At 41.9% G+C, this 24572-nt stretch overlaps 1 protein-coding gene across 1 annotated transcript in view; it reads right to left on the bottom strand.

Moving 5' to 3' along the window:
• Positions 1–8995: 8995 nt before the first annotated feature.
• NAA16 (N-alpha-acetyltransferase 16, NatA auxiliary subunit) overlaps positions 8996–24572 on the bottom strand; it is a 44611-nt gene continuing 29034 nt past the window's right edge. The window contains exons 16-20 of the mRNA XM_075591065.1: positions 23230–23338; positions 21446–21544; positions 20322–20465; positions 15445–15542; positions 8996–12763 (exon numbers count right to left, since the gene is read on the bottom strand). Of these exons, the coding sequence (XP_075447180.1) occupies positions 12563–12763; positions 15445–15542; positions 20322–20465; positions 21446–21544; positions 23230–23338 (651 nt within the window). The 3' untranslated portion in view covers positions 8996–12562. The remainder of the gene's footprint in view (positions 12764–15444; positions 15543–20321; positions 20466–21445; positions 21545–23229; positions 23339–24572) is intronic.

Raw genomic sequence — 24572 nt, 5'->3', positions numbered from 1 at the left:
CCTCTCCACCCTCTCTCTCTCGCACCCTCTCACACCCTCTCTCTCTCACACCCTCTCTCTCACACCCTCTCTCTCACACCCTCTCTCTCTCTCACACACCCTCTCTCTCTCTCTCTCTCTCTCTCTCTCTCTCTCACACCCTCTCTCTCTCACACCCTCTCTCTCCCCCACACCCTCTCTCTCCCCCACACCCTCTCTCTCCCCCACACCCTCTCTCACACTCTCTCACACTCTCTCTCTCACACCCTCTCTCTCTCACACCCTCTCTCTCTCTCTCACACCCTCTCTCCCCCACAGGCTCTCTCTCTCCCCCACACCCTCTCCCTCTCCCCCACACCCTCTCCCTCTCCCCCACACCCTCTCTCTCTCCCCCACACCCTCTCTCTCTCCCCCACACCCTCTCTCTCACACCCTCTCTCTCTCACACCCTCTCTCTCTCACACCCTCTCTCTCTCTCTCTCACCCCCTCTCACACCCCCTCTCTCTCACACCCCCCCCTCTCTCTCTCTCTCTCTCTCTCTCTCTCACACCCCCTATCTCTCTCAAACCCCCTCTCTCTCTCTCACTCTCTCCCTGTGTCTGTCTCACACTCTGTTTCTGGATCTCTTATTTACCCTATATATCTTAACTGCCCTATACTACACCAAAATAACCTATACTGCTTTCTTCTAGATCTGACTCAAGCTTCACACAGAAGACATCGGAACCCCCGCCTAACCCAGAAGACAGGTAGGGAACACCTAACATTGCGGGAATGAGGGTACCTGGACATTGAGGAACTGCGGATCAGGTAATATCCCAGGTGGGATTGCTGCTTTAGATATTGTGAAGCGGGGACGTCCAGACACTGGTTAAGGGGTTCAGGAAACTAGTCATTCACACCTGGCTTTTATTTCTAGATCGACATTTACACACACACACACACACGTAACAAGGACTAATTGTAGTATAATGTAATACAATAAAAACATTTATGTCAAAAACGAATGTTGTTCTGGCTAGGAATTTATTAAATGTATTTTATTTATATATTTTATTTTAAAGCGGGGTTGGGGGCGGGACTAGGGTTGGGGGCGGGACTAGGGGCGGAGTTGGGGCGGGACTAGGTGGCGAGTAGATTTTTTGGTTGGGCGAGTAGATTTTTGGGTGATTTGTCGAACACTGTATATATATATATATATATATATATATATATATATATATATATATATATATATTTAAAACCTCATACGTCACTTCTATAATGCTCAATGAGTCATTTGGTGGTGCCTATTTGTATGTAATTATCATATTAAATGATAATAATAGTAATAGGGGGCAAAACCAAATATTTAATATGGAAAAAATCCATCCCCCAAATCAAAAAAGATAAATACAAGTAGATATTATCCGGAGTGATACAGTATAAAAAGCCATGTAAAGAGTATAACTAGGTTGTTTAAAAGCTGACGTTGAGAAAAATGCTTCTTTTTAAAAATACTTAAGGCCTAGATGCATTAATTAAGTCTGTATGCTCAGAGGACAATAACATAACGTTAGGTCATGTTTTCTCCCGTCAAGAGCATTACATTAACTATAACATTAACTATAACGGACGGTAGTGATAATAATGTATAAATGATATGCAAATAAGGTATTATTATAGCATTCCCTACCCACAAAAGTCTGATAAGTTTTAATGTGTCATTATTTAGAACATAGCTAAACTTGGCGTTTCTCCGACATAACGCCCTATTCCAGAACCTCAAATAAGGCTTTTGCAGTGTCTGTAGTAACGTTACATTATTTCTCTCTCCTCTTTCCACTCGAGCTAAAGACCTATTTAATTCACTTTATGAATACCATGTTAACTCAGGAAACATAACGTCTAGAGATGGGTGAACTTTTCACAATCCGATCACGGAAATCAGAAGAGAGGGAGAAATGGAGGGGGAAGAGGGCGGGAGAAAAATTTTGCTCAAAAAGGAGTACACCCGGGCCTGACCGACCATGGAAGCCAGGAAGTTCTCCATTGGACCCCGTAAGAGCTGCTATCGACAGGCCCACTCCTCATAGGCTCCAGAAACCCCCCTCTCCCTCATTGGTTAAGGGCAGATAGGAAGGCCCATGTGACATCGCCGGGCGCGGGAATCTCCATTACTGAGCGCCACGTGCAGAACATGACATGAGGCAGTGTTGAGGGCAGCAGATATAAGGTACCGGCTCTGCTACCCCAGCGCCCCCACTACTCCGAGAAGGCTCTCAACAATCCCGCTAGCCCTTCTGCTCCCTACCCATGTATACTGCTGGTCGCAAGCTGCCTTCCCGCTCCTAGGCAGCATCCATGCTCGAGTGTGTCCGTGGTGCCCAGTTCCTCAACTGTCCCCAGCTCCTTAACAGCCCAGGCCCATCCCCCCCCACTCCCCATCCATCCGGTCTGCACCTATCCCCCGCTCTTCAACTGCCCGGTCCGAACCCACCTCCACAGCTGCCTGGTCTGACGTCGTCTCTAATAACATGCTGTTCCTGTTTTAGATAACGTCTGGTTATGTTCCCTGATTTATCTGGGCGTAGCTCTCTCGCAGGAAGGTTGTATGGCCACTAGAACAGAATGAGTAGGCTGTTGTCGCATGATTTTCCATGTCCAGAAATGGAAAATGGCAGCAAAGTTTTGTGAACTTGGCAACTTCAAAAGACAATGCCCCATTTTAACTAAGCAGTGCTATTTCATCAAAAACCTGGGGACCGGGGGACATCTTATGTCCCCTTCAAGTGGACGGTGTGGCATAGCTTGCTGAGTAAACCTAAAGTAATACCTTTTAAGCTGCAGCCTGCGTTGTTTGCTGATTCTTTTCCCATTTTTTATTTTTACTTACCTGAACATGGGGGTCCCTCAGAGCCGACTACTCCGCCCCCGCCCCCTCCCCAGGAATGGATATCATGAGGGAGGTTTTGCCAAGCAAATTCAGGGCATCACATGCATTAACTGCCATTAAAGTCACTTTTCTTGGGCGAATGAAAGATATTCAGCTCTACTTTAGGGGTTTTCAAAAGAAGAAACCGGGACACATTCAAAAATGATTTATAAAACCAATGGCATCACTAAAAAATCAATATTAGAATGGTATTTGTCTAATTGCGCCCCCATTTCCGCGGTGTTATTGATTTATTTCAGTTTCCTCACACAACTCAAACTCTCGTGTGCAGCAAAATGGCGGTTTGGTTTATATTCATACATCGTTCAATTCGAGCTTAACAATATATTCAAAATGTTTACTCTTTGATATGATCAATGACATTTAAAACATGCAGTGCCTATTTTTTATGGTTTTAAGAGTTTTAAGTGAGTCCGAACAGGGAAAAGCTTAATTTAAAAAAAAAACGGGACATTTGAACGACTTTAAGACAATTGTCGAAACACTGGGATGTGTAATGAGAATTTGGGACATAGGGTCACTCTAACTGTACTCCAATATGTAGATGGGCTGCTTCTTCTCAATGTGGGTCCTCCCAAGTACACCAGTTCCAGATAACCTAGCCGTTCTAATTCATAAAGGGGTAATAAACAGATACAAATGCCCTCACAGCAATGTGCAAGCAATAGCCTTCAAATATTCACAGGGCCTCGTTCCCAGAGGCAGGAGATCCACTGCAAAAGCAATGCGTGGCTAGCCCCAGTCACAGTGAAAGGGTTAACTATAACAGGAAACATTTCCCTAATTCGGCTCTCACAGTGAAAACCATTTAGAGGAGGTACAGTAGGTCAGGATTGGCCTCAGTCATTTGCCTAATGTAGGAGTGTAACAATCTGCTCCATTCCTAATGCACCGAGACAATGGAAGAGAAGATGGTGTTAATGCTGCATCTGATCCCACATAAACACATCCAGGTCTCACAGACAAAGGGGAGGCAGAGAATAAAAGAAGAACCTGTTAACCCAATCCATTCGTAGACTAGCTGACTAGTAACTATGCAGAACAACTCTTCCCTTTTTAACAAAGGCTACTGATAATAAAAAAAAAAACAAAGCTATAAAAAAAAGACATTATTTCACAGCATATTGTGTTTCTTGTTTTATATGGAGTATATTGTGACATTTTTGCCATCTTTCCATTTTGGAGCAATATTTGTGTCAAATATGATTTCATGGAATCTTAATGGTAACATTTGACATTTTCTAAGAAGGGTTTTATATTTCAGGCCTGATTACTGCAAACTTTGGACCCATTAAAGTATAAGTCTATAACTAGTCCCAGTGCTATATGTTGTTGTGTTCTTTAGAATTTTGAATACTTTACATTTTTTTCTGCCACATATAATAGGTTTAATCCATTCATTAATTGTAATTTCCCATCAATTTTTAGCCTTTTGCTACCATTACCTATATAATGTACTGGTCACACAACACAACTATTCTCATGATGGTCCATTAAAAGGAATCATAACATGTAACACATGTTTAAGAGGATACAAAGGATAATGTGAGATACAACCATTTTATAAACCATTGATGCCGTGACGCTGAGGAAGGAGGGCGGCACCAAGGTAAGTGCCTATGAGCTGCGGATTTGTAAATCCCCCACTGGTCTTCCTATAAACCCATTCCATGCATGTATTGCGGCACAGGTAATAGTTACTCATTAGGAGGTTGTAATCATTTCCCCTTTGTTTTTGTACAAAAGATCAAAGGCTGTAAACAATAAATGGTTTTATTCTGAACATTTCATTTCTTCACAGCTGGACATTAAATCACTTAGATTTAACCCCTTGAACATATCGCAACCATTAGTTCACTTTGCCCCTTGGCGGATCTGGACCTTTGAATCCACACCATAGAAAAAAATAATCATGTATAAAAAGAAGCGAATCGTGAGGTGAATATTCAGACGTCACAACTGGCCATGGTTTCCTGCTCCGTCACGAGATGACAGGTTACCCATTTTCTCTCCGGGTGACTATTCGTCTATTGTCGTATAGTGAGTTTAGAACATGGATGGCAAAGCTATGGCCCAAACTTTGCCCAGCATGTCATGGTTACGTGACCCATGCATCTCTTATACTCCTTAAGAAAGGGCTGTATAGCCCGAAACGCGTGGGAGGATTCTTTCCTGTTCTGTTTGTAGTTTGTTTTTTGTTTTGTATGTAGTTCAATAAAAGTTTTTATTTTTTCATCTTACTGGTGAGTTGATGGTGCTTTTACTGGATGTAGCTGTCAGAACCAATCTTTTGCCTGTTCATATCTTCATGCCGATTGGATTGACTCACAGTTGCAGTGGAGGCGTGCTACCGGATCCCCGCAAAGAACCCTGGGAGAACTCCAAGGTATTGCTGATTGCGGATGTCTCCACGTGGGATTATCAACCAGAGCGACTAACGGAGCGTTCCCGGACGGACCGGAGCTTAATATCATCCTTCAAACAGCTCCGGCACTCGGGAGCTCCATAGCTCAAATTTAGAAGACGCCATTTGTCTGGAAGTGACATACACAGGTAAAGGGGACTGGTTACAACGGACAGAGAGTAACACTGTGGATTGGGACGTAGAGGTAAATAATATATATATATTCTCTGTTAGACATACCCCTACCAGCTCTCACTGTACGATCCTATGCTCCTGAACCCTGCCTGTTTGTACCTCTTCATTCCAAGTGGACCCGGCCCTATATTTATCCTCCACACTACAACATCTGTTTATCCAGACATATTATCCTATTGATATAATTTATGGGGCACCTGATGCTATTTTTTGTAGCTGCAAGTAGCTTCGTTATAGACCATGCATCTCCAAGGTTGGTGTTTAGGTCATGCAACTAGGTTGTGTCATCAGAGATGCCCTTGCTCAAGTCACGGGACTAAGTCAAGTCAGACACCCAAGCTCAAGTCTCGCGACTACGTGACACAACATGCTTTACAGCGGAATCTGAGGCACCAGCAGGTCAGAGGGTCAGGATTGCACCCACCATCACCGCTGCTGTGCTCTCCACATCACACAAAGCTTTCCTCTGCACTGTATTTCATACCATTATTTACTGTCCTGGCTGCTGCTATCGAAGTTAAACTTAATTGTTACTCAAAAAATGTATGGCATTATTTGTTTACTTTTATGGCATTTGAGCTAAAAAAGGTTCACCACCCCTGGTTTACACAGTGTACACAGCACAGTGTGAGATATAACATTATATAAACATGGATATAGAAAGTAGATACACAGGCGTGCTAAAGACCTGAATGGAAGAATATGGAGCGCTCACACCAAGGGGCTTAAGAAGTAACTCAATATAGAACCATAGACCAAGACTCCCTACATTCAGTGCTCCACAGAAACCAATGGGTCAGAGTTACAGGATTTCTCCCATTCACACAGTGAATTAGCACTAACAATCTTCAAAGGCAACAAGCTTAAGTATGTGAAAGGCTGAATGTGAAAAGCTGAAATTGCGGAGTGCTGCCTGCCATAGATTTTTTGTCATTTCTGGCACTAATTCCCTCTCTCTTGTGGTTCTTTAATGCCTCTGCCAATAATTAAAAAAAATTCCGTTAATGTATATGGAAGAAATAAAAGTTAAGCTTCAGGGCTCTGTTCCACAATAATTAAATAAATGATAATTTAATTAAATGCTCATAACAGATGACAGATTGAGGACACGTATTTCTGAATAGGGATTTCATAGAAATTGTTGCATAATTAAAAACATCAATTCATCCGTTTGCCTGAGCATTTCTCCATTTGCTAATAAAACTTTGCTAATCATGTGCTATAAAGCATAACAATTTAGTAAATAAACTCAGCAATTTTCACTGTTCTATGGATTCCATTTTTATGTTGTTAACTAGATTGGACCTTGAAAGTTCCGAAACGTTGATCCTGTCTAAATAAAACCTTTTTTTCTATATCTATTGGTCCTGAGAGTGCCAGATTTCTACACGTATGATTGGTGGGAGGTGCTTGATCAATTTTTTGGGGGGGTTAAAACAGAAAAACACAATCTTGGAATCCGGAAATCATTAAAAAATCTCTTGGATCTTGGGGCGTTTGTGGTTTTATACTATACCAACATATTTTTTCTTTTCTCCATTGAAAATATCCTTTGCCCGAGTCATCAGACACTGTCCCCCTATCCTCCAAGATTAGACTTGAATGGGATGCCATGACAAGGATACACTTCCCCAGATCCCTGCATGAACTGCGGTGGCTCCCGTACTGTATCTCTGGCGTGGCTGTCACGTCAGACGGACTACAGTACATCAGATGGACGGCTGGCGTTCCTGAGCGTGCTGTAATTTCTGTCCACCGGAGGTGATACTAGGACGCGTCTTGATTATCTTCAGCACTGCTAATTACTTTGGGAACATTTGGATACAAGAGCAGGGAAGTACACCACTGTTGTAGTTTACACATGAGAATAGGCAGGAAGGGGCTCAGCCCTCCACCCAAAATCATTCCTTTTTTTCTCCTACCTGTTCCATTTTGTCCCTCTGTACTTGTTTCTCTTGCAACGTGCCCATCTAAAGACTTTTTCGTCTTTTTTTCCTCTCCAGTTTCTAGTCTTTTTACTCCAAATTGGAAGCGGTTGCTAACTTTTTTCATGGAGATAGTTTCCGGTTATCCCCGCGACCTAATCCTACATGGTGGATAAGTAACTTCTTGTATTAATTTTGTTTATCTTTTTTTCCCCATGTGTATTTTTTGATCAGTGATTTTTCTAGATTTTTGCCCACTTAAGTGGTGTTTTGACACCACGTGGTTACCTACTATATGTATACTCAATCAAATGCAGAACTTTTCACATGGTTTTAGGCATTTGCATTCAGCTACGAATTAGTAACATTTCTAATGCTTAGACATCTGACCCATGTCCACCTGATACTTCTCATTACGGTTTCTTGTTCTACACTGGGGCGCGGGGAACAATTTGTATATATCTATTGTATTAGAGGGAAGTAGGGTCCCTCAGTTCCCATACGAATATATTCTCTTATTTTTCCCAGGAGTAGTGGAAGAGTTCCAGCATTCTTTTCAATCTTACAAAAAACAAAACGGAGCCCAGAGCTTCTTCCAAAATGACAAAAATACACAGTGAAATATCTCTCTGAAACGTTGGATATATGTGCAAGTTTCTTTAAAACAGTTTATAGCTGCTTATACCTTCTGAGTGCTGTTGTCTCCTTACCTTTGCTGGTAATGTATACTTTATTATTTTTTATGACATAAGCACCAGGTTATATATATATATATATATATATATATATATATAATCTTGAAACAAGGGTCATTTAGTTTAACCCTTTGGCCAAAGCATTATAATCCTGCAAGTCACTTCAAAGCATGACCATAATATCGCAGGTCCTAACACTAACTGATTGCAATTCTTATTTACCTGTATAGTTACAGGAACAATGATCTGCATTGGATCTGTCACAAACAGCTGCATCAAAAGACCTGTACATATGGAAAGTGGGGAGGGGCAATCTTAAAACCTGGGGGGGAGGAGCCACTAACCTCCAAAACAGCTGAGACCAGCTGGACAAAGTTAATAAACACACAGATACCCAGTAAGCTCATATAAACCCACAAAATTACCTCAAAATATATATGTATATAATTGTCAAAAGGAGTGCTACTGAGCGTGGCACAGTATACTACAAAAAAACAAAACACAAAGGGAGCCTTGTAATCTTAAATCATTTCAATGTTAGTCGTACATTAATCATGTTGTAGCAAATCGATTAAATGTAACCTTTAAAATAATAACTTTAATGCAGAACTTGGAAATCGTGAGAGTTATGCAACAGAACAAGACTGATACACCACCGTGTACAAAATAATTTATTACAGCATTACATATGTTGGCAATATTTTTACAGTGACTCTTCCCTCAACAATTATTTGAACAGATGAAACTAGATTTCTCCTAGGACAGTTCATTTAACTTCATAAAATGCCCATTTATAACCTCGGATTTGCCTTTAAAATGTCTCGGCAAAAACACCGATATACACAGAAGTGAAAAAAAAAATATTGTTTGGTTATTATTTTGAAAAGAGTTTAATTAAGCTACAGTATTTCATGACAAGACCTCAGTGAGCTGGAAAAAAAAAAAGCTGCCTGTTCAGTTCACTGTGTAACTCTAGCAAACATTAAAACGTTAGCAGTTTGGTGCATCTGCTTTTCTGTTGATATCTGTCAATAGGGGTTATTCATTAAACTGCAATGATGCCGAAGGGGGCAGTCACACAGGATCTCCCATTAAATCAAATGCAATGTCACTGTCGCAATTCAATGACTAACCCTCTTAATAAGGTTTTGATGCAAGCATTTTCTATGCAGGTGCAGTCCCACTAGATAGCATAACCCACTGGGTGTCCTGTAGACGCAGCTACTACATCATGTGGTCTGGCCTTCCAAGGGCCCCATGATGCAGTGTTTTCCATTTTTTCCCCCCACAGGGCCCCCCTATTGAAATACAGCAGGGCCCCGGGTATACGGCGGGTTCCATTCCAGAGGCCCGCCGTATAGTGAAAATCGCCGGAAAGCGGATCCGGCGATTTTCAGTGCTGCACATGCGCAAACCGGCATTTTCGCCATTCTGCACATGTGCGACCTGCGACCTGCGCGCGCAGCCGATGGTCTGCGCATGCGCACAACCGACGGTTCTGCGCACTCGCGATTTTAAATTCAACATGGCGGCCCCCTTCTCGGTGCCGCCGTATCAGCGGATCGCGAGAAGCGGGGCCCTGCTGTAATCCAATTGCCAGGTACCCAATCATTTTACCAATTATCACATTTATTTAAATTCCAATAAAACCGAGTAATAACTGAAAAGTAAAACATTTTTACTATTACAGGGAGTGTGATACTTCAAAAGGATCCAAAGAGCGGGCGCACTCCACTCGTTTCTAAATGGAGGTTGGTGCTCTAGCAAGAAAACGAGCATCCCAGCAGAAATAACTCCAGACTTTAATAGAGAACAGTGCCCTGTGGCACTCACAAACTCTGTGACAAAAGTCAAATTGACATCAAGTCTTTTTAATGATGCAGACATAATGCACAACGTTTCGGGAACCCCCGTCTTCAGGTTACACCTGAAGATGGGAGTTCCCAAAACATTGTGCATTATGTCTGCATCACCAAAAAGACGATGTCTATTTGACTTTTGTCACCGAGTTTGACATTGCCACAGGATACTGTTCTCTATTAAAGTGTTATTGTAAAGACGGTTTGTAAATGTAAATTCAGCAAACATTGCAGCATTTGAGTGGATACACTAAAAGAACACTGAACACTGACGTTTTTTCCCCACCCCTGGGTGACATGGCATGCTGGCTGAGACTGATGTAGTAGCTACGTCATTATCTCCCTTCTCGTTTTTTGGGAGGACGGCATCAATGAGGCAGTGGAAAGGAAGGCGGTGACCAAGCGATCGCGGAATCGCTTCGGAGAAACGGTCAGGTGATCGCAAGTGCTGGAGGGGTCGTGGCACGCTGCTCCTGCGGCCTCTCAGGCACTCAAAGGGTTAAAAACATTTTGAAAAATGTTTTCACATGATTATATTTTATTGTAAGTTTACAGAATGAAAAAATAAAAATGCAATTTTTTTTAGAGGGGTTTAAAATATGGCAGCAGCGAGTGTTTATTTAATTTTTTTAAAATAAACTTTACGACTCATGTCTCTGAACGTTTGGCATTACTGCAGCATTATTACCTTAATTAAATATGAATTGACAATTAGTTCCTACTGTAAACAGTATGTACTGCATGGTCTGTGGTATTTGTAGTTAAGTTCTTTGGAAATGGTAGAGGTTCATAGGTTCATCTGGTTGAGTTGCTAACTGGGACTGCACCATTAAAGGAAGCAAAACCAACTGTTAAGTGCTATCACAATGAATTTCATTTTTAAATCCAGATCACATGAATGAAATAGACCTGCTGTGCAGCAATGCAAGACGTTACGGAGAGTCAAAAGTATGTCTATGAACTCATGAAATACCGTTTCATGGAGAGGGTTTAAAGGAGCAGTCGAAGCAATATCCTACATTTGTAAAAAAAATTTTTTTTAAATAAATTAGTTCTGTAGTATTAGATAATACTTGCTAATTATTTTTTTATTTTAAAATTCAACGCTTAATGCCATTTTTATTGAGTTTTAATATACTGAGCATCCCTTGACTTCTCTAGTAGGTTTTCACACACTTCCCCAGCACTGCAAGATATTTCTAACACTTTTCTGTTTGTGATAATGTGTTGCCAATATTCCCAGCAGTTTGAGCTGCAAACTGTAATGGATAATGTTACCCTAATAATATAAGGATACATTGTAGCTGCTGAGTTACACTGACTGAATGATTGATTTCAAACAGAAAGGCATCAATTTAATGAACCCTGGGAAGTAGCATTTTGCCGATCGATCACAGGAGAACGCATCAATCGGCAGCTTAGGTAACCAGTTTTCAATAAAGGTAATCAAAGGCTGCATATATTAAAACAAAAATATACTGTATATATACATATATTTTTTAAACTGCTTGGATTGCCTCTTTAAAATAAACGGGATTTCATTCATGATTCAAGGAGAATGTAAAGCCTAATCCTACGGTGCACCCAAAACCGGGCACAGGAGTGTCTGGAGAGAAAAGAAACATGCTGAAATGTTGCTGTACAGGAGGAAGTGATGTCACAGGTTCAGAAAATATCTAAAAAAAACAAAACAAAGGTACCTGTTCTAGGGCCTCTGGTACACACTGCAAAGCACTACAACTGCTGTCACCTTCAGCAGTGAAGGAGTTATGTCTTCTTTAGACTCAATAAAACAAGCAGCACTTTGTCCAAACTAAATATCCAGACGCAAAAATGACGCTCAACATGACAATCTGTACCCGAGGTGGGGCTTATTTGGTGGACTGTTTAGAAGTCAACTTCACCTCTTCCTCCAAAACACAACGGCACCTAAAAAGGCAATGGTTAGATTACAAGACAAAGGGGATGCCAGACTTTCATACTGCTTCCTTGAGACCTCTCTGCTCCATCTAAATGATGGAGATGTGCTTGATTCTGTTATTCTAGGATTTCAGATCATGTAAACCAACATGCAGTGCACATTTTGCCTGAACGGGTCAAAGACAAACATGTGCATTGTCTTTAAGATATGCAACAAAAAAATGAGCTTTCAAACTTCAATATGTTTTTTAAATCATAAACAAGCAAAAAATGAAAACCTGTTGACGAAGCTATAACAGTATTCGTTTTTTTTAAATCTAGAACTGCTACATTTGCCTGAAGACACTGTCACCATTATTTCTAGTTTGAAACATTCTAGAAAGGCTTTGTGCCTCATTTTAATGACCATATTGCAAAAGGAGGAGCCATTTACCAACTCCTTCAGTAAAGAGGTTAAAAGACTTAAAACTGTACATTTACAAACATGACATGTCAATCAGTGATGTGATCTATTGGCCGTTCTTTGGGAGGTTCGGAGAACAAAGGCAGAAGGCCAAGAGGCCATGGTTAATAAGCATTCTGATCTGCCCTGCATTACTAGAATGCTTTGTGAACCCTGATCATTTAAGTCTTCCAAAGTCTTATTGTGTTATATTTCATTGCAGAGCACATCGTGGTTGAGAGCAGAATGGTTCATCGGGTTGTTGATACAGTCATCTTCATTTTCAGAAAGCATAAAGGCAGGTGTAAACGGAAACAGTTTATGGCAGGCTGTCCGATACTCCTCGTACCGAGTATTGCAGCTGCCAAAGCTACCATCAAGAAGTGCTTCCAAGACACTCGTCAGACTCTAGACAAAAACAGAAATAATTAAATGAAGAATTAATCTAATGTCAGGAGGCTAATTGTCGTATAAAGAATAGTTGCGCTGGGTGAAGAAATGCACTGTGAAAAGAAAGGCAATTTTGCCCACGTAACATTACCATTTTCAAATATTTCTACAGCGCCACACGTTCTGCGATATCTAAGACTTACTACGTACTACCCACCTGTCTAGTATTGCAGTACTTGCAGGACACAAGACCCTCTACGAAATTATGGTTATGCGATTTCCACTTTTAATGTGCTAAACCATATCTAGTTATGTTACCATCATGGATTATTATCCTGATTGTTTATAGGTTTATTCCCTCCCCTTTAGGATATCACTTGATAAAAAGGGGGACCCTATGATGCATTAATGAATGATTATTTGATTAATGGTAAAGTCAACTCTATCCTGTCTGCAGGCCATATCCCTAAGATCTGAAAAACTGCCAGGGTTGTCCCAATCTTCAAAAGTGGGGACAAAAACACTGTCTCAAACTACAGGCCAATCTCCCTTCTCCCAATCCTATCCAAAGTCATGGAAAAATGTGTCCACTCCCAATTAACTTTACATATAAAAGACACTAGATGGCGCTCAAACACTATATCTATGTGCAATTGACAATGAAAAATAATAAATTAAATTAAATAAATTATATAATCACCGTGCAATAAATAAAAGTAAAAACACTCAAACCCTTGTAGGACTGTTTCAGGGTCCACACTCAAAGTACAATGGAACTCCCAATTAAGCAATTACTATACAAAGACAAATTTCCCTAGCCAATTCCAATCTGGATTTTGACCCAAACACTCCACCGTAACTACCCTGCTAAAAGTTTGCAATGAAATCCAGTGTGGAATGGAACGGGGACAACTCACTGGTGCAATATTCCTAGATTTTGCAAAGGCTTTTGATACTATTGATCATGCTATCCTGCTTAACAAACTCCAGAGTTCTGGAATAGCGAAGCATGCTTTACACTGGTTTCAGTCCTACCTATCAGATAGATCCCAACATGTGTCCATCTCAGGCTCTAACTCCAACCCCCTGGATATCACCTGTGGTGTCCCGCAAGGCACTGTTCTGGGGCCCCTACTCTTCTCAGTGTTCATCAATGATCTTCCCACAGCTTGTAAGAAGTTTCAATACACATGTATGCAGATGACACAATCCTATATGCACACAGCCATAGCCTTTCCGACCTTGTCAGTCTGACTTTTTGAGACTCGAAAGCTGGATTTCCCAAAACAAACTGTTTTTAAACGCTGATAAGACTGTAGCAAGGGTATTTGGGACCAAGACCAAATTTTTAAAGCTTCCAGTGACTGAGCTCCAGATCAGAACCAACGCTAACACCACCCTAACTCCTGTTACTAGTTTTAAATACCTGGGCATATGGTTTGACTCACTTAACATTCGGGATGCACATTGATACCCTGGCATCCAAAACCTATGCCAAACTATGTGTACTTTACAGGAACAAAAATCCTTCCCAAGTCTGCTGGTCAGAAAGCATATTGCACAGCAGATGCTAATGCCAATTATCGACTATGGAGACATAGTATATGGCTCGGCACCTCAAACCCACCGTAGCAAACTTGACACCCTCTACAATTCAATATGCCGTTTTCTTCTCCAATGCAACTACAACACACAAATGCTCAAATAACTCGAGTCTAGGCGCAAAGTTAATCTTTCCTGTCTTGCCTTCAAATACTTTCTGGGCAAGCTACCCATCTATCTGAACAAGCTCCTCACCCTTACCACATGCAGCACTTATCATCTGAGATCTGACTCCAAAAGACTGTTCATGGTCCCAAAGCTCAACAAAGTATCCGGCCGCTCCTCCTCTTACCGTGCACCCCAAAACTGGAACAACCTACCGGAGACTCTCACATCCACCACCAGTTTAAGTTCTTTCAAATCTAAGGCTGTCTCCCATTTTAATCTGGTCTGTAACTGTTACATACGCCTATAATATATATTATCTCTAACTGTGCATGCAAAGTCTTGTATATAATATATACCGTGTTAACTTATGTAACTGTATTTGTAACCATGTATTATTTGTCTTAACTCTATGCCCAGGACATACTTGAAAACGAGAGGTAACTCTCAATGTATTACTTCCTGGTAACACATTGTATAAATAAATAAATTATAAATGCCCATAGATATCAGTGGTGAGTAAGGGGAGCCTTTTGTACCGAGTAAAATAACATGTAGTAGTAACCCATCTCTTCAGTGCTCAGTGCCCATATGCTACTGTAGCCCCCTTTAAATGATTGTCTTTTGGCAAAAAAAATTCAGATCACTATCGCTTAAAATAAACTAAGACGGTGGTTTCGTCATCCAGACAAAAAAATAATCCTCCAAATATGCAAAAGACTTATTTCCATCAAATGTACTGTCCTTAATAGATACTAAATAGTGCATGAAATTTACACACGCAAAAAAAACATCGTCATAATAGGTACTAATTAGCCACAGACAAGTTTACAGATAATTACAGAATAAATACTCATTTCAATGAGAAGAGCGCCATCTACTGGTTTGCAAGTAAAATTGTATTTCTGGTTGTAATTCATTGCTAGAACCAAAATGTACATAGATTGCAAATGATATCACATCTTCATAATATTACTTTAAACTTAGCTTACTTGAACGTTTCTATCAGTCAAAGTATCATCCAATCGGGTAGAAATGGCAATTGCTTTCTCTTGCCTTGACTTGTCCAAATAATACATCATTTTTGCACCTACCAAAAAAAGAAAGATTTGATGGGAAATTAAATGTTTATTTCCTAAGCATAACCTAGTGTCAGGGTATTTTTTCCTCTCATATATTACAGGTTCTTTTTTGATAAATGGTTTTTCTAACATGATCAGTTACCTTGTTATTTTTTAACATAGGACTGAAGCAGGGTGCGGAGCTGCACCACATTAATTTCAACTCGGGAGATCCCCTGCTTCCCGAGATACCTCCGTAGGGGGGGTGCCAGTAAGCGATCCGCTGGGCTAGCAGGGATCACGTAATGCCCGCTTTTCGAAGCTCCCACACCTGGCAGGCCAATTGCCCATGTGACCAGGGGGCTATAAAAAGCAAAGAGGTACCGGCACCCCCGGAAGTAGGGGGTCCCCAAAGCTGAAATTAATGGGGTTCATCTCTGGAGACACCCTGCTTCAATACCATGTAAGGAATTTGCACACAAAAAAAAAAAAAGGACTGCTTGCATTGCTCCATTAAATGTAAAAAAAAAACCACAATAATATTGTGGTGTTCATCGGTTTGTCATTAGTTATGCAATCAGGTTTGAATTCTGTAGTTGGACTCAACTATAGATATTACTTTATATGATATGACCTGCAACATTCACAAATATTAAGACGAGAGGTTCTAATGGTAATTTGTACTGTCCGTTCAATAAAAAATAAATTTTTAAACAGGTGGAAAACACAGCTCATATAAAAAGTTAGAAGTAAAGCGTAAAATTGCCATATAAGAGAGATGGCCGGCATCCATCTTGGAGGGGAACCAGGATACTCAATGGGCAGTTCAGATGATTCATTAAGCAAGTGTTTAAACTAGCAAAGATGGAGCAGTGACATGAGTCAGGATAAATCACACTGCCCCAAGTTAATGGGGCTACACTGGATACATCCATGAATATTTAAAGGACATGCAGACAAGACTTTTAACATAACTATTTAACCAGTCACAACAGGTGGTGTAGTTCCAGAGGACTTATGAAGCGCACACATAGTTCCACTTTACAAATGCCGAAGTAGGGTAGGGAGGCAGCTAACTTACAGGCCAGTGAGCATTAGGTCAGTGGTGGGGAAATTAACGGAAACACTGCTTAAAGGACGAGTAGTTAAATATCTGAAGTCGAGCAACATACAAGATCCTAGGAAGTTTGCATTTTACTGGAAGGAGATGATGTCAAAGAAACCCAATTTAATTTTTTTAGACTGGGTGACAAAGGTAGGTCAGAGTAAAGCAATAGATTTTAGTAAGGCCTTTGACACAGTCCCACACAGACAACTGATAAACACGTTGCAATGCTTGGGACTTCATTCTAATGTGGATAAGACATTGGTTGGAGGATGGGTGACCGGGAGATGTGGTACATGGAGTACGTTCGGAAGAGGGGAAAGGGACCGGTAGAGTACATCAGGGATCTGTACAAAGACCTGTGCTCTTTATCAATAACATTACAAATGGTCTGGAAGGGAGAGTATGCCTTTTCCAATGAGGGGGGAGGGAGGGTGGAGAGAGAAGGGGGGGGTGTTAAAATGATTAAGGTAGATTAGGAGTGGTCAAGAGTGTGGCGGCTTCAATTTAATGCCAAAAAATGCACTTGGGTTACAAAAATACAAGTGCAGAATGCAGGATTAATGGCACTATACTGTTAATCACTAGAGGAAAGGGGTCTGGGAAATATTAGTTCCGCTGACAAATGTAGGCAAGCAATGGGGAAAGCCAACAGGTTGTTACGTTTTATCGGTAGAAGTATTAACAGCAAAAAGAGAGGTTCTGATGCCACTTTATAGATCTGTGTTCAATTCTGAAGAAAATATCTCCAGAGGGACATAAATCATTTGGATATTGTGCAAAGAAGGGCTATAAAAATGGTGCATGCTCCACATCAGTGGTCTCCAAATGGTGGTCCACGGAGCGATGCCAGTCAGCAGCAGAACTCTCTACGGCTCGTGCAGGATCCCAGCTGCGCTACTGCACCCCAGGCAAATTCATCCTCCCCTGCCAGTTCCCTGGTCAGCGCTGTAAATAACTTCCGCACGCGTGGCCAGCCGAGCTCTTCAGCACTGCTTAAAGCACTGCATGTGAATGCTTTAGCATGTGAAAAAAGGCTTTGAGACGTGCGAGTTGTTTTTAAGATGTACAGGCTCCCTCCATTTGTGGGCAGACTCTGTGGTTCTGTCGACTGATCTCACCTGCAGGCTCTCTTCATCCCTCACCTGGTCATAATCCATCTGATCAATTAGGGACAGGGGATTTTTGCCAGCATTTACGGGGAGGCTGCTATAAAGGGAGCTTTTAATTGCACACCGGTCACTCTTTGAAAAAGCGCCCCAGAGGCAGGAAATGCATCAGAGGACCCATTTTGTCTGTTGATCTTTTGGCTGCTGTGCCGTAATAAATGCTTTATTTGTAAACGTTTTGCCTCCAGCCAAGTTCTTAAGCTGTGCCTTTTTTTCTTGTTGCTCCTGTATCTCACTGGACTGCAACACGCCACGGGAACAGACACTGCGTGGATATCAAGGAGTCGTGAGTATACTCATTGACTCTGATCTGCCATCATTTTCTTCACTAGCCTGTGTGCGTTACGGTGAATTATTCTATTGATTTGGAGCTACGGGAAGACACTTGCCTGCGACCTGGAGGGGCTCTGGTGATGCGGGACCTCTTCCAGGGCTATGCAGGTTAGACATCACTCTCTCCCTATATTTGCTCAAAGTGAGTATCAAGCAAGATACTTTATCCCTTAAATACCACAACACACTTGGCTTAATATATATATATATATATATATATATATATATAACTATATCCAGTTTTCATGGACTGTTCCACTAACACAACAATCGAAGTGTACAGGTAGTCCTCGCTATCCAACGTTTCCCTTTACAACGAATGGCATAGCCAACACTTTACAATGCAACCTAAGGGCCGTTTTTCGACGTCTGAATGCGTTATCCAGCGCTCACCGCCACCGATTAACATGCGACTCACTTTACAACTGTTTCACTATCCAACGCTACTTCCAGAACGGATTCCGTTGGATAACCGAGGACTGCCTGTATACATTTTCAAGGACTACATAATCACTATAGGAGTTAGAAGCACCCATTCTTGGAATAATTTCCTATTTTTTCTATTATGAACCAGAAGGCTGCGACACACGGAGGCCAATTGAGTGGAAAGTGTGCAGAAGAAAGCTGTGATCATCAACAGTGGCGAAGGCAGCAGAGAGTTGCAGGAGAAGTGATCCTTAGACTTAGCTCTGAGTCATTGGCCACTTTTGCTAGAACTGTCTCAGTGATGTGTACAGGACAGAAACCAGATTGCAAAGAGTCCAGCAGGGGGATGGAGGAAAGAAAGTGAGTCAAGCGGTTGTATACAAGCCGCTCAAGTAGCTTGGAGGCAAAGGGGAGAAGAGAGATAGGGAGGTAGTTAGAGAGGGAGGTAGTTAGAGAGGGAGGTTGGATCAAGAGTGTTTCTTTAGAACAGGCGTGATCAGCGCATGTTTAAAGGAAGATGGGACAGTGCCGATGAGCGAGGTTATACACGCGACTTAGGCTACGCTTATTGTTCCAGCGACGGCAAGGCTACGGTCGCTGGAAAAATCAAATAGAGATGACTTCCAGCGATCGCGACCAAACCGTCGCTCTGTGCTTACTATAAGCGCACGCGATGGCGGCAATGCATTCGTTTTGCCGTGACTATAAGCGCAGCCTTAGGGTGGGGCTTAATATGCAAGAGAGGGAGCGGAGATGTGAAGGAATATGATCAAGGGGGCAAGTTGTAAGGTAAGATGAGGAGAATGGAGTCCACATCCTCCTTCACAGGGGAATATGAGCAGTGAGTGGATGCAGGTGTGTGAAGTGAGGTAGATGGTGCGTGTGGAGCCTAACATGAACAGATGTCATGTCTAAGGACTCAATCTCATCTGTGAAATAGGTTGCAAGGTCTTGGGCCGTAAGGGTGGAAGGGGTGCAGTTGGGCAGAGAAGGGAGTTAAAGGCGGCAAGTAGATGTTCCGGGTTAGAGGACCGAGTTAGTATGAGTGAGTTTCTTTAACACTCGAAAGTCATTTTTCTAAACAAGAGTAGAAATGTTAATGAATGCTTTAGTTATCAAACACTTCTATTAAAAAAAAAAGTGCAATCTTTTTATGAAGTAAAATCAAATAAATGTTAGTCTATTCGCCGAGTGACCATACAAAGCAAAAAAAAAAGCAAAGGATACAAACAGCAATTCATTTAAGATGCGCAATGATGTAAAAAGATATGACCACGGTAGTGACATGGATTGGGAAATTAATTGGCTGCTGCAGTAAAACATACATGTATTACCAACATCTTTATAGAACACATCCTCCTAAAACTAAACTAAAACTAAAAAGGAACAGGCGCTCCAGAGGTCTTCCTACAAAAAGAGAGATTTGAATCCACACAGATCAACGTTTCGGTCAAACACGCCGACCTTTGTCAAGATAAAGGTCAGTGTGTTTGACCGAAACGTTGAACTGTATGAATTAAAATCTCTCTTTTTGTAGGAAAACCTCTGCAGGGCCGGTTCCTTTTAGTTTTAGGGGGATGTGTCCTGTACTACAGGTGTCCCCAGTATGGAGAGGATCGCTGTGAACCTGAGGCAGATGCATAAATCCAGTGAGTGCACCTAATTCTGTCTTCTTACCAACATCTTTTACATTCTAATAGGACATAACAGACTATAAGCAATTATACATAAACAAAGCATTCATTTCATACATACTCCGTAGTATTTGAACAGACCTGAAAGCAAATGCTGGATGGAGGTAGAATTGCTTTTGAGGAACTCTTCATTAAAACTTTTCATATTTTTGTTGATAAAGATGCTCTTCATTTCTTGCATGAGCACCTTGTTCACAATTTCCGGAAGATTACTATGATCTGAAACTGTAAGGAGAACAAGATGATAATGAATAAAGTGCAATCGTGCAGGGGAAAAGATGAGGAGGGGGTGGGGGAGGGGGGGAGGTTTGGTGGTGGGGGGCAGGGGGTGACGGAGGTGTGGTGGGGGGCACGGCCATGATGTCACCCGGCAGGTTCGCCCTCATTGGCTGAACCGCCGGGGGGCGTGGCCACCGCGCTCCTCGTGAGTATTGATCTAAATTTTCCTGTCTTCAGGAAAATCTGTCCACCCCAGGTAGTGGGCCCGGCCACATTGAGGGGCGGCTCTTGTTCCCGCAACGGCCACTGAGCGGGGACCTGGCCTAAAGCTGCCGACACCCAAAATCTAACCTTTCATATATAAATCCCTTTTGTGGGGAAGCATTCTCGGGTTTATGGTTACTATAGGTTAGAACAGAGGAGCGCGAACTTTTTCAGCTGCGCCCCCCTGCCTGCTCCTGCAGCTACTCTTGCCCCCCTTACTGTTTGACCGGCGTCATTCACACGACCACGTTGCCATGGCAACACGGCGTCATGTGACGTCACGTCACATGGCCCCACGGCGTCATTTGACGCTGTGTTGCCATGGAGTAGTGGCACAACAAACGACTGAAACCCGGCAGGTAGGTTACAGAGGCCTCACGCAAACCCCCGGCATTTAATTGAAATGCCTTGGGGAAGAGAGCGGGGCCTCTGCAATCGCCCGCGCCCCCCCAGAAAAATCTAGCGCCCCCCTGTTTGTGCACTGCTGGGTTAGAAGGCAACGGTAGCAAACAGCAGATTTCAAGCATGGGAATGCTATGCAGATATTGGATCATTCAAGTGTTACTTCCAATTGTGGCTGGCTGAAAATACAGCGACTGTACGGTTACAGAACACACTGCTTCTACAAAGCAAACAACCATTTCCAGATCAGAAAGCATCGATGTTAGCCCATGCATCTTAGCACGTGTGTATAGCCTAAGTGGATGCATTGCTGCATTTACCTGACTTTGAGAAACGGATTAAACACTCATGGAGCCACGGGTTATTGCCATCGATGGAAAACGCTCTTTTGATGCATTGCATCATCAACAGAAATTTCCCTATGTCAACACAGAAAGAAAACATGGCAATCATCAGTTACTTTAAAGCAGCAGTTCAAACTGGCATTTTTTTTATTTTTTAAGTTTTTTTTCCCACTTCAATATTTGCATCAATGCAATCAAAACATACCAAGTAATTAGCAAAGCTGCTGATCGATCCGTTCTCCTGTGATCAGTCAGCGAAAATCTACCGGAGGGTTAACTAATTATCTGTGTAATTCATTCAGTGGAACGCATATGCATATTCATATAATATAATATATATATAAAAAACTAAATTATAGAACAAATAATCTATTAACTGGTGGTGCTAGGGAATAAACTAATATATAAACACACAAAAAACAAACAGAATCCCAATAATAGCTCTCAAATAATAACCATAAATAACCAAAAAAATAAATGTATTGAATTGTAATTGATCACAAAAATAAGTAACACTAACAATGTTTAAAAAAAACAGACAGAAAAACGGACCACTAAAGAGAACCTCCAAAAATAAAGAAAGGAAAATTGTACAAAAACCTATGTTACATAGTGACGTTTCCATTTGTTGTTTTAGGAAATACAGGTGTGACCTGAGAGTCCTTGTTTTAAATGTTTTCATACTTCCCTTTATATAGCGCTCCAAAGGTAGCTGTCATTTTTAGATTGCGGGCGGTTTTTTTGGTATCCATTCAATGTGGACAGTTTTCAATCTTTTAAGAATTTAAGAACGCTTTCAAAAACGTAATGGGACTTTCCAGAACCCAGCCCACTTCTCCTATGCACATAAAAATATTACTGCTGGGGGGTTTCTAAATTAGGCTGCATCCATAGGACTGCAGCCGTGCGGAGGCGCGCGGAGGCTAAGGGAAAGCGGGTGCTTCCCCTTGGTCTGGCGGGTGCTTCCCCTTGGTCTGGCGGGTGCTTTCCCTTGGTCCGCGCGCCGTCCGGGGGCATGAGGAAAGGAAGGGGGGGCCTGTGACGTCACAGAGCTGGTTCGCCCTCATTGGGCGAACCGCTCACGTGACCGGCCCTGCGCTCCCGTGAGCGCGAAAAATCTATCTTTTGAAAAAGACCTACGCTTCCGCACGCTTGCGGAAGCGTGCACGAGCCTCTGCTAAAGCCGCTCTCATTGCGGCTGCAGGGGCTCACTGACAAGCGTCAGCGCGCCTCAGCGCCTAAGCGCTGACCCTGGACACAGCCTTACAGAGTTTAATTTGTAGAAAAACAGTACAACACATTTTTTAACTGCTACAATAAAAAAAAGCAACCTGCCAAAATCAAATTATTGTGGACTTGAGCTAATCCACGTTACCATATTTATCTCAGGAGATGGACTAGGATTTCCTGCAGCTGTCTCCATTTTGGAGAATGCACTTTTATTAAAGAGACATGTTGATGATAATGTAAGTGCCGAGCTCTTAATACGCTACATGGATATTCTCCGCTCCTCCATCTATGAGTGTCCTAACAGATTCCTTTGCCTGGGTGCACTTTTGAAGGGGGGGGAAAAAAAAAGTATGAAATTACGAGCTATTTCATTTTTAGCTTTATTTTTCTTCTCAAAAGAGAGGCGACTGATATTTGTCTGCCTTCTTTAAAAGTCTCAATAAGAATCTAGATATCGTAAAAATGAAAAGTTACAGGGGAAAAAAAGACGTAAAAAAAAAAAAACAGCTGAAGAAGTTTGGATATTTTACCTTTTCGAAAGTATATCTCAAATGCCAACAAGTGGGTATGTATGTTATTCGCTGCAAGGCTCTTCAATGGTGCGAGAAATTTTATAGCTTCTTCAAGAGGGTTTTCAACCTGTTTTAAAGAGAACAATGATTTTAATTACAAGGAGGAACATGAACAAATACCATTTTAAATATTAACCATGGTGATAAGTGTCCTCTCTGTTTTGGACAAACGTTTGTGCATAAATTATAATTAACAACACAAACAAAAAAATGGTGTGTGTGGCGAGCACGCACGTTTTAAGTGAAACTTCTTTGTGTTGTGTCACTGAAATTGTAAATATACTCTCAAAAGTCTTTCATTCAATCAAAAACATCAAAACAAAAAAACAACTTCAGTGACAAAACACAAAGAAGTTTCATTTAGTGCTCGGCACACGCACACACCCTTTTATTTGGTTGTTGGATGGGTCGCCAATGGGTTTATCGTTCAGCTATAGCAGGGATTGCTGGGAGTTGTAGTCACTTGCCTTCCCTTCTGATTGCCAACAAATAACAATGACATCACTTCCGGTTATGCGCAGTCACTCACTTCCGTTAATATTTCCGTGACAATTTTCAGGTTTTTCCCTATGTGATTTTTGTGGATGGCACTGCCACGAAAGAAGTTTCACTTCAAAGGTGCCTCCAATGTTATAACTATGTTCCCCACTTTGACACACAGGGTTGCAGCCGGCAGGATAGGGTTTGGGGGTGTTCTCGCCACATGATCAGGACACAAGGCTAGAGGTGTTGCGGTGAAAGGTCGAGACACTTATTCCCTTCTTATTTTTCCCAGCGCTCCCTCAGTGTCCACCATCAACCTCTCAAAATAATACAAAAGTGACATTCAAAGGGCAGCAGGTGTGGGGTGATACAATAAGCTACAAGCACAGTCAAATAAGAGATTCATCTCTCGCTGCCCAGGGGCGTAGCTAAAGCCCGGGGGCCCACGCATATCTAGCTACACCACTGGCTGCCAGTCAATGAAAGAGTGGGCTACAGGTAAAAAAAGGTGCTTATTGTCCTTCTTTATCTCAGACCTCTCTCAGTCCCCTGGAAGTCTGTCCTTATTGATTAAGGCAGCAATTCCATTTCTTATTTATTTACAGCATGTGAACCAGAGGGTCCGCCAGGAGCTGAACCGCACTATTTTCCAGTACAGGGGACCTCCCAGTTCCCGAGATACTGCAATTAATCTCCAGGTAACCCCCCATGCTCCCACAACCAGCTGGAATTGCTGCTTTAAAGGAGGCTGGTCTTTTCCAGGAGGATAGAGGCGGGGCTGTTCGAATGTCGTTTTTGTTAATAAATATGCAGTGTTA

The sequence above is a fragment of the Ascaphus truei genome, chromosome 3 (assembly GCF_040206685.1).
Source record: "Ascaphus truei isolate aAscTru1 chromosome 3, aAscTru1.hap1, whole genome shotgun sequence".
In the NCBI taxonomy this organism is placed as follows: domain Eukaryota; kingdom Metazoa; phylum Chordata; class Amphibia; order Anura; family Ascaphidae; genus Ascaphus; species Ascaphus truei.
Note: the sequence above shows the minus strand (reverse complement) of the source record. Positions and strands in the feature narration are given on the sequence as shown.